The 13550-nt window shown below is 46.0% G+C and overlaps 1 protein-coding gene across 2 annotated transcripts; it reads right to left on the reverse strand.

The window, feature by feature from the left end:
• Positions 1 to 1013: 1013 nt before the first annotated feature.
• On the reverse strand, positions 1014 to 11259 carry LMO2 (LIM domain only 2). 2 transcript variants are annotated; one of them, XM_011356803.2, is made up of 4 exons: positions 11118 to 11259; positions 10644 to 10872; positions 6434 to 6649; positions 1014 to 1999 (listed from the first exon to the last, which is right to left on the reverse strand). In XM_011356803.2, the coding sequence occupies exons 2-4, from the start codon at positions 10682 to 10684 to the stop codon at positions 1780 to 1782; spliced, it is 477 nt and encodes a 158-aa protein (XP_011355105.1). In that variant the 5' UTR covers positions 10685 to 10872; positions 11118 to 11259; the 3' UTR covers positions 1014 to 1779. The 2 variants fall into 2 exon arrangements, with proteins under 2 accessions (XP_011355105.1, XP_011355104.1); XM_011356802.2 differs by having other exon boundaries at positions 10996 to 11158.
• Between the last annotated feature and the right edge of the window lie 2291 nt (positions 11260 to 13550).

Genomic DNA, 13550 nt, shown 5'->3' on the forward strand with positions numbered 1-13550 from the left:
TCATTTTAAACAAGTTCTCAAGTGATGCTGATACTGCTGGTTCAGAGACCACAACTTGAGAACAACATCCCCTTTGTTGATTTAGAACAAACATTCCTCACTGGCAGCACCTTACCACTACCAGAATTGGAATGCAATATAATTATATTTGTTTTAAATAGGCCACCTTACACAGTCAAATTTCCCAACCACTTTTGGCACTTTACAGACGAAGATGGCCAACACTTAATTATTTCTCCTCTAGAAGAAGAAAAACAAGCAAATCTTAGTGGTGGAAATTTTAAAGGAACATCATAGTTAACCAACAGTAGCAATAGATGTATGTTTCTGATGTCTTAAACATATCAAATATATCAAGACTTCTTGGAGCTTGCCAAAATTTTTATGAAAGAATTGAAAAGTATATCCATCTAGGTTGGTTTTTCATTGGGGCAGTCTTGAGCTGGCCAGCTGAGAGGCGATGACCAGCAGGTGGCGCTCGGAATCAGTTCATGGTGGCCTGGATAAGGTGAAAGGCAAACACACCACCAAGGAAGGTGCTTGCTTTAAATCCTCAAAGTAAGGTCCTCTTAACCACTTGTCATAAAATACCCTGAGACACACGTCTTGGAAAATCGAAGTGTCAAGCTCAGCATCTTGCCACATTTCAAACTAGGTAATTACCTTCTCTCCCAAAGGGAATCTGTTTTATGTATTTGTGTCCTTTCTAGGTTACAGGTTTCCCAAAGGCAATGATCTTGCCTTCCGTTCATTCCATACAATGCTGAAGTGAAACGCACGTTTCACAATAACAATTTAATTATTCTACATCCCTCTGAGCTACATGGTGACCTGTTATATAATTGCTAGTAATATAGAAATCTGCCTGCCTTGTAGAAACCTTAGCAATAAAAGGAAGTTTTTATTTGACCTAAAAGTAAGTTGCTTATTTACTTCTCGTTTACAATATAAAAAGCCATTTATTTTTCTGCCATCCCAAATTGTTAGATCATCATCAAATAAACAACACTGCATTTTAGTCTGTCGTTTTTATTGTCTGCAGAGGTTTTTTTTTTTCTTAACTACACACAACAAATACTTTGATATAATCTAAGATAATAAAATAGTTGAACAGCTTTTTTTTTTTTTTTTTAGATTTACATTTGTATAGAAACATTCTGTGGAACTCCTCACCTCAAAACTAAGGTGTCTAGAAACAGTGATTCATCAGCATTGCTTTAAATAATTTGGCTAAAAGTTGTAGTTTCCATTCTCAAATGAAATGTGTCTCCATGCAGTTTCCCTTGCGTCCAAAGCTTAAGGCCTTGGGAAAGTGGCCAGGAATAAAAGGAGGGCCACTCTCTTCTCTGTCCTTCCCTTGTGTGGAGGACAGCGACTGGAACAGGGTTATCATAAAAGCGGGGAAGAAATCAATTGCACATCTCTAGTTTTCAAGGGTCAAAGTCATAACACGTCTTTACACAACGACTCCCTATCTGTAGATGGGAAGTTCCACCATGATGGCGCAGCACCTGCTTGCCCCCCGGATGCTCCTTTCCTTCATTAACCACGTCAGTTATTACGGATAGGCTGTGGCCACTGTTTATAAGTTCTCCCTAAAGGCTGGTTATTCTCTCACATTTAAATCTTATCTCTTGCATTAAGTCACTCGGATGCTGTCTTGTGCCCAATTAAGTCTACCGTCCCTTAAGAAAGGTCTCATCCCACCCTCAATCCCCAAAGTGCCTAAGAGTGAAGACCCCATGGAGACAGTGACGTCAGGGACTGGGGGACTCTGGCCTATATCATTCCATTGATCTTAGTCCACTCGTAGATGTCCTGTTCGCACACTATGTCGGAGTTGATGAGGAGGTATCTGTCGCCGACACAGAAATGTTTCTGACAGGCGGCACACTTGAAACATTCCAGGTGATACACTTTGTCTTTCACCCGCATGGTCATCTCATAGGCACGGATCCGCTTGTCGCAGGAGGCGCAAAGACCATCTTGGCCAAAAAGCCTGGGGGGATAAAAGAAAGAAAAGCTAAGAAGGCAGTGGCAGAGACGGCACTGGAAGAAAGGGCTTGAGAAATAGGCTGAATTTCCAGATGTCGGGAAGCAAGGGAGTGTTGGGTCCAGACAGGTGGCTCACTCTGTATAGTCTTTCCTGGAAGGAAGAAGGTACTCTGGGATGAAACCACAATTTGTAGCATTTGTGTTTGGCATAATTCATCCCTTTTCTGAGCTCTCTCCTGGCCTGTAGCACTACTCTCCACCTCCTCTAGGCTGTCCCAGGCCCCTCCTGGGTGGAAAAGACTCTCAGCTGAAGTGATATGAGGTTGGGCACGTACTGTGTGTCCCACTCCCAATAGGTGAACTTTCATTGTAGAAGAGGAGTTTCTACCAGGGGGCCCCTTTGAGAGAGAATTGACCAGGAATGCAATGAAATGGGCATCTTTGGCTGCTCTTATCATGCTAACAGCCACTAATTCCACCATGGAGGAGGCTGGACTTGAATTCCTCCATAAGCAACAATCTACGTGATTGTTCACTGGGGCCCCAGCCTCTGGGAGGCAAAAAACATGTGGTACAGTTAATCATGTCTCAGAGACTGGAGGACAAACAGCATCTCTTCACATCGTATGGAAGCTCTTTAAAGTCCTTGCTGCCCCATTGGTATGAATCTTTGGAGAAACTTCTGACATTGAAATCAAGACTCTCCTGAGTCCCAGACCAGTGACTGAATATGTCAAGCAATAGTCAGTGTCAACGTGGCAGATGCAACCCGGTAGAGCCTAGTGCAGTGGTTCTCAGAGGTGATCCTGGGACCAGCAGCATGTGTAACACCAGGGAACTTGTTAGCAATGCAAATTCTCAGGCCCCCCTGATTGAGACACTCTGCGTGGGGAGAGGCCCAGCATTCTGTGTGTTAATGAGCCCTTCCAGGTGATTCTAATGCAGGCTGAAGTTTAAAAACCAGTCTTCAAGAATGGAATAATGCAAGTATTGGAATCAGAAGATCCAGATTCAGTCCAGGACTAGCCCTGAGTACCTGGATGACCCTGGAGAGAACTCTGATTTCTCTAAGCTTGTGAAGTGGCAGCGAGCATGGGATCTACGTCACTCAGCTGTTGTAAGGAGCATGTCAAAGCACCGGTAGTCAAGGGCTAAGCCAATGCCAGTTGTGTTTTAACATATCTCAGGTGTTCCCAGCGGCCCCAATCTCGCTCCAGGAAGTCACTTTCACACGTGCCTGCTAGCAACAGGGCACATTAGCTAGCAGGTCCTTTCCACATAAAACCTTTAGGGTAGTTTTAGGTAAATGCTTGTTCTTATCGGAAGTTCTTATTAACTTCAGAATAGCAGAGAATCAGGTGGAACATTCTGAGAGGTTGTAGGGGAGATAAGGGCAGTTGATAAATTTTGAAACATTTGGGCAGAATTAATGGAATCAAGATGACGTGGTCTGTGGGTGGAGCGCACACTGTCAGAGCCAGGCCAGCTCATTTCCTTCTGAACCTGCTTCCCATGCGAAGAGCTCGGAGGGTTTTCAAGGCACCACCTGGGAGCAAACTCATTACTGGGGGACAGCATTTCATCCCAACGTAGCAGATGGTGAAGCTGTAGGAAGCTGCCACCTTGGAGGTCACAGAGTGGGAAGACAGTTCTGGTTTCCTGACTGTTCAGCAAGTCGAGTTTGGGCCTGAGCAAGGATAAATGACTCGCAAAACAGCGTGCGGGGGAATGGGGCCAACCGCCTCGGGTGTGTGACCCTTAAGGAAGGAGAACGTTTATTAAAGGGAAGTCGGGGGTAAATTACAACACATGTCAGGCAGCTAATGAAGGGAAAGATGAAGGACTAAGATTTGAGAGACAAGTGCAGGTCCCAGCATCACCTCTGACTAGCCAGGTACCCCGGAGCAAATGACATCCTCTTTCCTGGCTTCTGTGTCTTAAGCTGGAAAGCAAGGAAACTGGAAGAGAGGGCCACTGCAGCCCCTTCCAGCTCTGGTGTTCTGAGATTCTGCCAATAGTAAAAATACAGCAAGACTTGACATCTAACTTGAGCATTCACCTCTAGCACCAAGAATTGGTGCCTTAGGCTGGATATCCCAGGAATAGAGCCTGAGGTGGGGATTTATTGAGGATATGTTCTTAGGGAGAACCAGTTAGGTGGCAGGGGAAGCTGGACAGAAGGGGAAGAAGGCAAGCATTTCAGGCGGAGACTCTCAGTGGGGAAGCTGGGAGTCTCGGGGTAGTGGGCACGCTTCTGGCTCTAACAGGTGCTGGCTGTTGAAAGTAAAACTACCAGGGGTGGGCTTGGGGTGGGGGGTGCGCTGCACGCAAAAATTGGTAACTTAAAGGGACCTGAGGGGATGTGGGCCAGCACCGACATTAACAGCTACTATTATGTTCCGAACAGCACGACACACAGCTCAGGGTTTAGGTTCCACGTGGGGGGTCTCGTGAATATTTGAGCCGAAATGTCTGAAAAGGACTGTAACAGGAGAGTCAGCCATTGGGAATCCTCAGGAGAAGTTATCCTAGCGGGGAGAAGGACTGAACCCCATCACAGAACCCATTCGGTCACTCTTCCAACGTGCCTTTTAAAGACACTGTTGGATACGTTACGAATGCATGTATACAAGTCCATGGCGAAAGGACCATCCCAGAAGCAAAAGTAAGTAAGTAAGTAAGTAAGTAAATAAATAAATATTTTTCTCCTCCGTCAAGAGGTGTCACATCTTAAGCCTTCTCCTGCCCATTTTAATAACAATAATATAGATATTAAAGGTGGCTGGAAATGCCTGCACTAACACGGTTAATTAACATGTTGTCTAGGAATGTAGCAGGGAGAAGAATTATTTCATGTCACCATGACACAAGTTAATTAACATTGGGTTCTCCCAGACCATTCCTCTCTCTCCTTTTTAAAAATGGAAAAGATTAACAAGCCCAGGCAGCACCGGGTTTATTCTTGAATGTTATATAAAGCCGTAGAGATAGGGAGAAGCCTGGGCTCTCTGACCTTACTCTATCTGCACTTCATTTAATAAGATTCAAATGATCTGACAGGGATGTAGTCAGAGGGCCCAATGGGAATCATTTGCCCGTCTGCTTTCTGCACTGACTTGGCAAACTGGTAGCGAGCAAAATCAGGTCTCTCTTTATCTCGGTTCTATTTTTCTTGTAACTTAAAGGAAATTAACCAAAATGATCATCATAATCATTGAAAACCCTACTTATTTTCTCTGAACCACCAAATTTGCAAGGACTTTATCAGGGAATTTAGGAAAAAAAAAAAAAGCTTATTCATCAGTCTCTGAACAGATAAGCTGCTTTCACTGTGGAATTGCCTGCATTTTTTTTTTTTTTTTTTAACGTAAAATGCTCCGTAGGCAGGATGGGGAGGAAGGGCTGCCTGGGTAGCCAAGGGCACTGGAGTCTACACAAGCTTCATGGGGTTAGGACTGCATGCTCCACAGACCCTCTGCCATAGGAAGATGGCAAACAAACAAACAAACAAACAAACAAACAAAAAACGACAGCTGCACAGATCTGACAGTACAGGGCACAGAGTTACCTCCACAGCAGCTAATATGAAACTAGAAACGCTAGAACATTTGGGCAAAGGCACTCGTTGAGTGCCGAAAAATTCACATGGCTGGTTGTGTGACCTGGAGCATGGCAGATGTCTTCAGTGCTGGTCTCACTGGTGTAGTAGAGTTCCTATCTGCCCTTCCATTCTTCTACCTCTTTGTTCTTCAGACAGGAAAAAACTTAAGGATAATGTCAGGAGAGTTAGTTACGAGAGCAGCTAACATTTATTTGATACTTGTGCACCAAGACAAGGCACTTTACATGTGTTATATTACCCCATCTAATGCTCACCTCTTCCTCAGAAGGAGGTATTTCTATTATCTTCATTTTACAGATGACAAAATCGAGGCTTAGGAAAAGTCAGTAACTTGCCCCTCACAGAGCTAGAAAGCAATGGTGTCTGGGGTCAACCTACAACTGACTCAGGGCCTTCATGTGGGGACAGTCATGTTCTTGGAGTGCCACAACAGAAACATGCTATTTTTAAATTTCTCATCATGTAATGTTCAAGTCATAGAAAAGAATATTTATAACCTATAGGTATGCTTTGAAGCATTAAATGAGCTCCTAAGAGCCCATCCTCAAACATAAAGTATTCTGAATTTCATGTTTATCATTCTCTTGCCTTTAAAAATATTAGTATTTTACCCCATAGGAATGTATCCCCGAGAGCATGCTCCAACAGGAAGAAATGCCAACTGCTTCTCTGCATGGGGCCACTGAGACTCAGCCTCTGCAGCCTGACCTCGTTCTGGAAGGTAGCAGGGGCTCGGGGAGATCGACCCAGATGGACTCAGATGACTCCGGACGCCCAGCCTTCCTGTTGAGGGCCCAGGAAGGCAGCAAGGGATACCTGAGATAGTCTCTCCGGCAGAGTTTCCGGCCCAGCTTGTAGTAGAGGCGCCTCCCCACCTCGCCCAGCCGGCACCCGCAGAGGTCACAGCTGAGGCAGTCCTCGTGCCAGTACTGGTCGATGGCCTTCAGGAAGTAGCGGTCCCCGATGTTCTGCTGGCAGCCTCCGCATGTCAGCAGGGATGGGGGGATCTGCAGCACCTCATCCACTGGCTCCCTGGAAAGAAGGCCAAGCATTAGGGACGACCCTGTTTTGGTGAGACCTGGGGTTAGGAATCACTGTGAGCCAAATAGGTACCCTCACTCAATTGCCCGTTGGTGACATAAGGAGAAAAGAGAGGCCCTGCCAGCCTTGGGGTGGACAGGAGAGAGCTAGACCTTATATCTTTGCTCCTATAAGAAGTGAATGCAAGGCACCAAGAGACACCCAAGGCAACTGTAGGTGGTACTGGCCCCTACCCACAGCCCAGCACCATTCCAAACACCCCTGGTCACCCTTCTTTTTCCCACTCTCCCCTCCTACTCTCCATCTCTATTTCCTCATTTCTCCTTTTCCCTCCTCCCATACGCAGGACCCTAGGGCACTGCCAAACCCCAGAGGAGGCACTTGGGACTAAAAGAGTTGCTTGCTGCCAGGACAGTCAGCTACCTATAGGGCTAAAAATCTGCAAGTTCCCTGTTGAACCTAGCTGCCATCCTACCTCAAGCCCTTCCCCCTTCCCAACTGCACAAAAGTAGAGGTGACGAAGAAAGAAGGAGACCAAAAATGACTTTAGGTTGCTTTCTCTTTCCAAAATAAAAAGTCTATCAAGATATAATAGGAATTCTCATTGTTTTTCTTTTACTTTTTTAATAGAAATTCCTCATTCCATCCTTCCAACCAAACGAATCCTTGAAGAAAGATTCCGGGTGGTAAGGCCATCGTTATAAAGGACATCAAATAGACCTTTCTGCGTGTGAAATTTTTTACAACGGCAAAACTGATTTGGATACAGTTGATTTAGGAAAGAACACGGGGAGAAGATAATTATTTTCAAGAGTGTGGAAGGCAATTAAGACTCTGAAATCTCCATCCTGGTAATTGTTAATAGTTCAGTAAGTGTTCTTTCATTAAAAAGTTATACAGCATCTTCAGGTCACTTTGCTTAACTGGAATTTGAATACTTTCTCTTTATATCTTAAAATAAATGACTTGCCAAAAGAAAATAAAGACAGCGGAAGAAATGATTCTAGCACCAAATGGGACACAGGAAAAACCCAATATCTGTTGATTTATAACAATTAACAAGTACTCTTTTGACCCTTACTTAAACACAAATCTATTTGAAAAATACATATTACGTTTTTTAAAATGGACCTGCTTCCAACTGTGAAATTCCCATAGGGAGTTTCCTCTGGGTACCTTAAGGGTATAAATCTGTGTCTCCTATTTCTTGCTGACACTAACTTATCAGATGACCTCGTGTCCTGATTGGCCTGTGCCCACGAAGCTCAGCACCCATTATACTTTGGGATGATGAAGCTCAAGTAATCAGTGTTGATGACACACTGTGACAACTTCAGATGACTTTGTCTGTAAATTGCACGCCTCCCTATGAATATTTAGGAATACTAAAACCAAGCCCACACTTTGTAGATTGAGTATAAGGATCCTGCATGAGATTATCTCCTTTGAGAACAAGAAAATGTGAAACTCAAGCCAGTTTTCTTTTAAAAACTTAAGACTTTAAAATAGTTTAAAGAGTTCACCGAAGTCCGACTTGCTTTGCTTTGTTTCCACAGATTAGACATAACGACATCCATTCTCCCTTCTGAAAAATAATACACCTGGCATTTTCATGTACATCAACTCAGAATTGCATCTCTTCTCCTCCCACAGCCCCCGGTTTTACTTGGGGCTTTCAAAAACACTGAGGGAGGCTCACCACCGCTGGATGCTCTGATGCGGATACTGCCAACCAACTGTGAAAGAGGAGAATTTGCACTTAGCTGGTGCCAAACTGCCTGGAACTAAAACGAACTGCTCTTGTTACTCACAGGGAGGTGCTGGTAGAGGAAATCTCTCTGTTCATGAATTCCAGCTTTCTTTCTGTCTAAATGTTTCATTTGCATACGCCTAGGCAAGTTTTTTTCTGATGCTGATCGCACTAACCCAAGTTGGCTTTGAATAACTACACAAGGAAGCATCTGGTAGGATAGTGGTCCACAGTAGAGACATTAAGCAAAAGGGCTATTGTGATGGCCTGAGACAGGAAAGGACAGGATAAGATAGTGGCTCTATCGATCTTTCTATAATTAATGATAATAACACATTATCTTTGGTGGATGTTCCAAGCCAATAACTGAGTAGGATTCACCCTCAAATTAATATATTATATTCTTCTAGAGCCTATCTAATATTACACCTGAATACTCTTCAGCCTAGATTTCTCGACAATCTCCAAGAGAGGAGGAAAAATGTACAGCAGCGATTCCTAAACTAGCTGGTCCATCTTCGATCAGAGCCTGTCTTCATTGGGCAAATAGTGATACGCGGGCCAGAGTGGATGAGTATTCTACAGGTGCCTGCTGTATTATGAGGTGAGGATGTTTCAATTTGCTAATCTCAGTGAAAAAGCAGAAACTTTGAAAAGAGCAAACTTCCTTCAGGGAACTGGAACCTCCAGATTTATCTTCTAATAAAAGGATTAGTGACTAAGTTCTGCTGATTGAAAAAGCATTAAGCACCAATTCATTCAATTCACTCTCATTGTATTACTGTGGTCTTGCCCAGGCTCTGAAAACTCGGAGCTAAATTGTAATTCTAAGTTTGTAAAAAAAAAAAAAAAAGTGAACAAACCACCCTTTAAACCCAGTGTGTGTGTGTGTGTGTGTTTTATATATAGAATATATATTATATCTATTAAAAGGAATATTATTTTTCTCCTGAGAAGTAAAAGAAACTGGGTTTTTGTTAAAACAAACCTAGCTCCTTATAGAACTGGTGTCTGAATCTTCAATTTTGAATAGTGATGTTTATGTTCTCATTGGATCATGATACTTCCTGTGTTTTATGAGAACATGCTGAGCTTTTATGCTGGTAACTGAGGGTAAAATCCAGGTATATAAACACCACAGAAGGCTGAAATTGGGAGGGAGGACTTCAATCAGAAAAGCACAATTCTTTTAAAGCAGGAAAGACAAAACAAAACAAATGCCTCTTAAAAGCACAAATGGACAAATCATTAACCAGCTCCTTTGGTCTGTGTAACAAATCCCTTCAAAGGATTAGATGGGAGACTTCAAAAGGATAAAAATTCTCAAAACCAGACAGCTAACGAATCTTAAAAGGGCATTTGCGCTGACGGGGAAAATATCTTGAACAACCCTTTCTCACCATATTAACACCAAAAAATGAGCTGGAGGTAGGTTGGGAATAGGGAAACACTTCAAACCAGTAAGAGGCTCAGAAAACAAATGCAGCAAATGCTCATTAGAGCTCTGGTTACCTGATTCCAAACCCTTTTGAGAATGTGATAAAAGCTATGAAACTCCGCTCCCCAGAAAAATTCACCTATACACAAAATGTGCACTAACTTTCGAGGTTCACAGGCCGCCATCGATGGTCTGTCAGGGGAGGGGGTGCATGTAGCCAGATTAACTCTGGGTTTAGCTGCTCTAAAGTCTCTGGAGGCCAGAGCGAGCTCCGAGGTGGATGCTCGTAGCCCCCTCAGCCTCCTGTCCCTGGCTCTGCTGGCGGCTGCTCCACCTGCGGCCCGGGAAAGGGGCCGTCTGGGACTCGGGATGACTCCACTTGGAACGTCCCCCTTTCTAGGACCAAATGGACAAAGAGGGCTGAGAAGATGCGAGAGGGGGGAAAGGAACAGAATCGAGCCCTGAACGCTTTCGGGACTGCACCTGCGCGCTTCTGAGCTCCCCCTGTGCCTGCTCTCGTGTAAACTTTCTGGCCCGCGGTGGCTTTGGGGGAGCGTTGCAGGTAGCCGGGAAGGGTCCACAGGGGGTGACCCTCTTCTCCCTGCCACTCAGCTCCTCTCCCAGTGCCCCCGGAGTCACCCGCGAGCAAGGGGGAGCCCGGCGTAAGGCAGAGGGAGCCAAGGGCACGTTGCGGGCGCGCACCGGATTCTTCTGGCTGGCCGCCCGCGCCACCCTGCCGCCCCGTGGCGCGAGGCCGTGGACACCGTGGGGGGCAGGGGCAGGGGTGCCACACTTACTCAGACGGGTCCAGGCTCTTCCTCTCGATGGCTGAGGACATTGGGGAGGGAGGTGGCGTGCCAGGCGGCGGGGGCGCTCCCTTTGTGGCGCGGGGCTGGCCGGCTGCCGGGTCTCGGACCCCCTCGTGTGCTCGGGCGCCGCAGCCGCCGCCGCTCCTGCGCCTCCTCTTGCTCCGGCGCTCTGGCGGCGAGCTCGCCCCTCCGCGCTCAAGGACAGTCACCGCGCTCCCTTCAAACGCCAAAGAGAGAGAGCGAATCACCCGGCTGCCGGCGCGCCGCGGCCGAGGCGGGGACCGGGGCGCGCAGCCTGGCCCCGGGCGGCTGCAGCTGCTGCTGCTGCTCAGGACTTAACCTTCCATCCCGGTCCCGCCGCCGCCACCCGGTCCAGCTCGGCTCGGCTCGCGCGCTGTCGCCGGCTCCGCGCCGCCCGCGGGGATGGTGCGCGCCCGCCCGGCCGCACCGAGGCCCTCGCACCTTCCGCCCGGATCGCGGCGCGCAACTCGCACCCCTGGGCAGGGAGGGGGCGGCGGCCTGGAGGGCGAAGGGGGCGGAGAGGGCACCGTGCTCTCTCCCCCGGCTCCCTCCTCTCTCGGGAAGGTCTATTTTCGCTCAGCTTCCCTCTGTCTCTGGTTTCATTTCCTTTTTCCTGATCACGATTCAAATACAATAGAAGGAAATCACATTTAAAGAGACAGCTGCCCGCCCCCCTTTTTTCTTCCTTTTTTTTTTTTTTTTTTTAAACGGGGCTCCTGGGGATTTTTTAATACAAACAGCAGCAGCAGCAGCAGCAGCAGCAGGACAGACTTAGCTTCTTAAAGGGGCCCGCGTCGGAGACGGGGAGAATCGCTCAGTGGACCCTCCCACCCCCTTCTTTGGAGAGGCGGCTGGGTTGCCTCTCAATCATTCTCAGGGCTTCCCCTCTTCGCGTTTCCCTTTTGGTTAACTAAGACTGAAAGTAACAAGCGGAGCGCTCAAAGAAGAAAGAAAAGATAAGAATGTGAAATAAGCACATACAGAAATGCAAGCGTTCCGAGTGGATTTCACGCCTGTCTGGGGTTCGAGGTCCCAAGTCCGCGGACGTGGTGCACGGGGTTGCCCGGGACAGCGTGGCTCTGCTGGCTGCGGGCTTGTGACTGCGTGCGCGCTCCAGAGAGGCGACTGGAGCTCTGCTGAGCAGGGACCGCTGGAGCTGGGTACGCCTGAGCAGTGCCAGGGCAGATAATCCCGGAGGGAGGGTGGTGGGGAGGGACCGCGCTGGTCTTGAGTCTCCTTTCCATCTGCTGGCGGCAGAATTCCCTCCCTCAGCATCTTTCAAAAATCAGACTCCTGAGGTTGAACTGGCCCCCTGTAAGCCAGTAATACTTTGCACAGACAAAGTGCCCAGTGATCAAGAGCAATGATCAAGAAACTATTTTGCCTTGGATCAGGGAAAGAGAAAGAAACCAGACTTGATTTTGGGGTTCAGGTGTCCCCTCCAACTTCAGAGGAAAATTCTAGGAAGAGGGAGGAATGCAGAAGGGGAGAGAAGGAGGCTAATAATCTGCCCTCTGTAGAGAAAAACTTTGGATCTCTTGGGCCTCATCGGAGTTCCTTGAAAATGATCACATTCAGAAATCATTGTTAAAGGCCTATTTGTGCATGACGCTAGTCACAAGTCTTGTAAAGAGGAAACTGCCAAGCACTTTCAGAATCCACAGTTTTTTTTTTTTTATAAATAGTCTGGATAATGGCGATAGATATTTTATTCCCATTTTAAAGATAACACTGAAAGGCCTGGATGAGGTCACCCTGAAAGGTGGTTTAAGTCAGAAGTGAATCCCTGGACGCTTCATTTTCCCTGTTCAGAGCCAAATTCTCATGGACTTTTCATAAGTATAACCAGAATTTACTATTGTCTGCAAGTTCTTGTCATTTTCTTGTCTCCATGTTCAAACAATGGGTCTCTAATGGGTATAATTGTGTGTGTGTGTGTGTGTGTGTGTGTGTGTGTGTGTGTGTGTGTGTCAAAGGAAGCCTTAAGATCAGCTTTGGGTCCAAGTTAAGATCTTCAGTATATAAAAAACATTCTCTTGGCAGACCCTTTAAAAAAAATCTTTTTTTTAGACCCTTGTTTTTCATTAAAAAAGAAAACCCCTAGACTTTTTAGGCAAACCTAATTATGTGATAAACATGTAACCTACCACTCTACAATCAAAAATGAAAATAAACATATAGGTTGTGTTTGGCAGTTTACCTCCTTACAACCAATCAGTGTGGTGGTTAAATGCCAGGACTTTGGAATGGGATTGCTTGGGTTTGATTTAGGCTCTTACCTGCCAGCTAGCTAGCACGGCCTAGGAAAGTTACTTAATCTGAGGAGGCAATATCAGGTAGTGGCTCTAGAGTCAGACTGCCTGCCTTTCAATCCACCATCTCCCACCTGTGTGAACCTGGGCTAACAGCAGGAATTGAAACTCCCAGTATCTTCATTTGTAAAATGGGGATGCAAGACCTATTGCATCAATTGTTGTGAGGATTAAATGAGTGAATGCATGCAAAGCGTGGCCCACACACTTGTAGCAGGGTGGGGGTAATAATAGATATGAGATCAAATGCATGGAAAGCAGTTAGCACATATTAAGTGCTCATAAATGACAGTTGCTGTTACAGTAAAAGACATCATTGGGAGAATTTAAAAAGAGCTTGAATATCATAATTCCTCATCTGGTTATTTATCTGAAGAAAACAAAAACACTAAGTCAAAAAAGACATATGCATCCCCATGTTCGCTGCAGCCTTATTAACAATAGCCAAGCTATGGAAACAAATGCCCAACAATGGATGAATGGATAAAGAAAATATTGTACACTTATACAATGGAATATCAGTCAGACATAAAAAAGAATGAAATCTTGCCATTTGTGACAA

The sequence above is a fragment of the Pteropus vampyrus genome, unplaced genomic scaffold, assembly GCF_000151845.1.
Source record: "Pteropus vampyrus isolate Shadow unplaced genomic scaffold, Pvam_2.0 Scaffold31, whole genome shotgun sequence".
Lineage (NCBI taxonomy): Eukaryota > Metazoa > Chordata > Mammalia > Chiroptera > Pteropodidae > Pteropus > Pteropus vampyrus.

Excerpts from the sequence above, each read along its gene's own strand:
- LMO2 (XM_011356802.2), bottom strand. Across the intron at positions 6,650-10,643 it reads AAGAGCCTGGACCCGTCTGA|GGAGCCAGTGGATGAGGTGC; the intron begins GTAAGTGTGGCA and ends CCTTCTTTCCAG. Across the intron at positions 2,000-6,433 it reads TGCCGGAGAGACTATCTCAG|GCTTTTTGGCCAAGATGGTC; the intron begins GTATCCCTTGCT and ends TTATCCCCCCAG.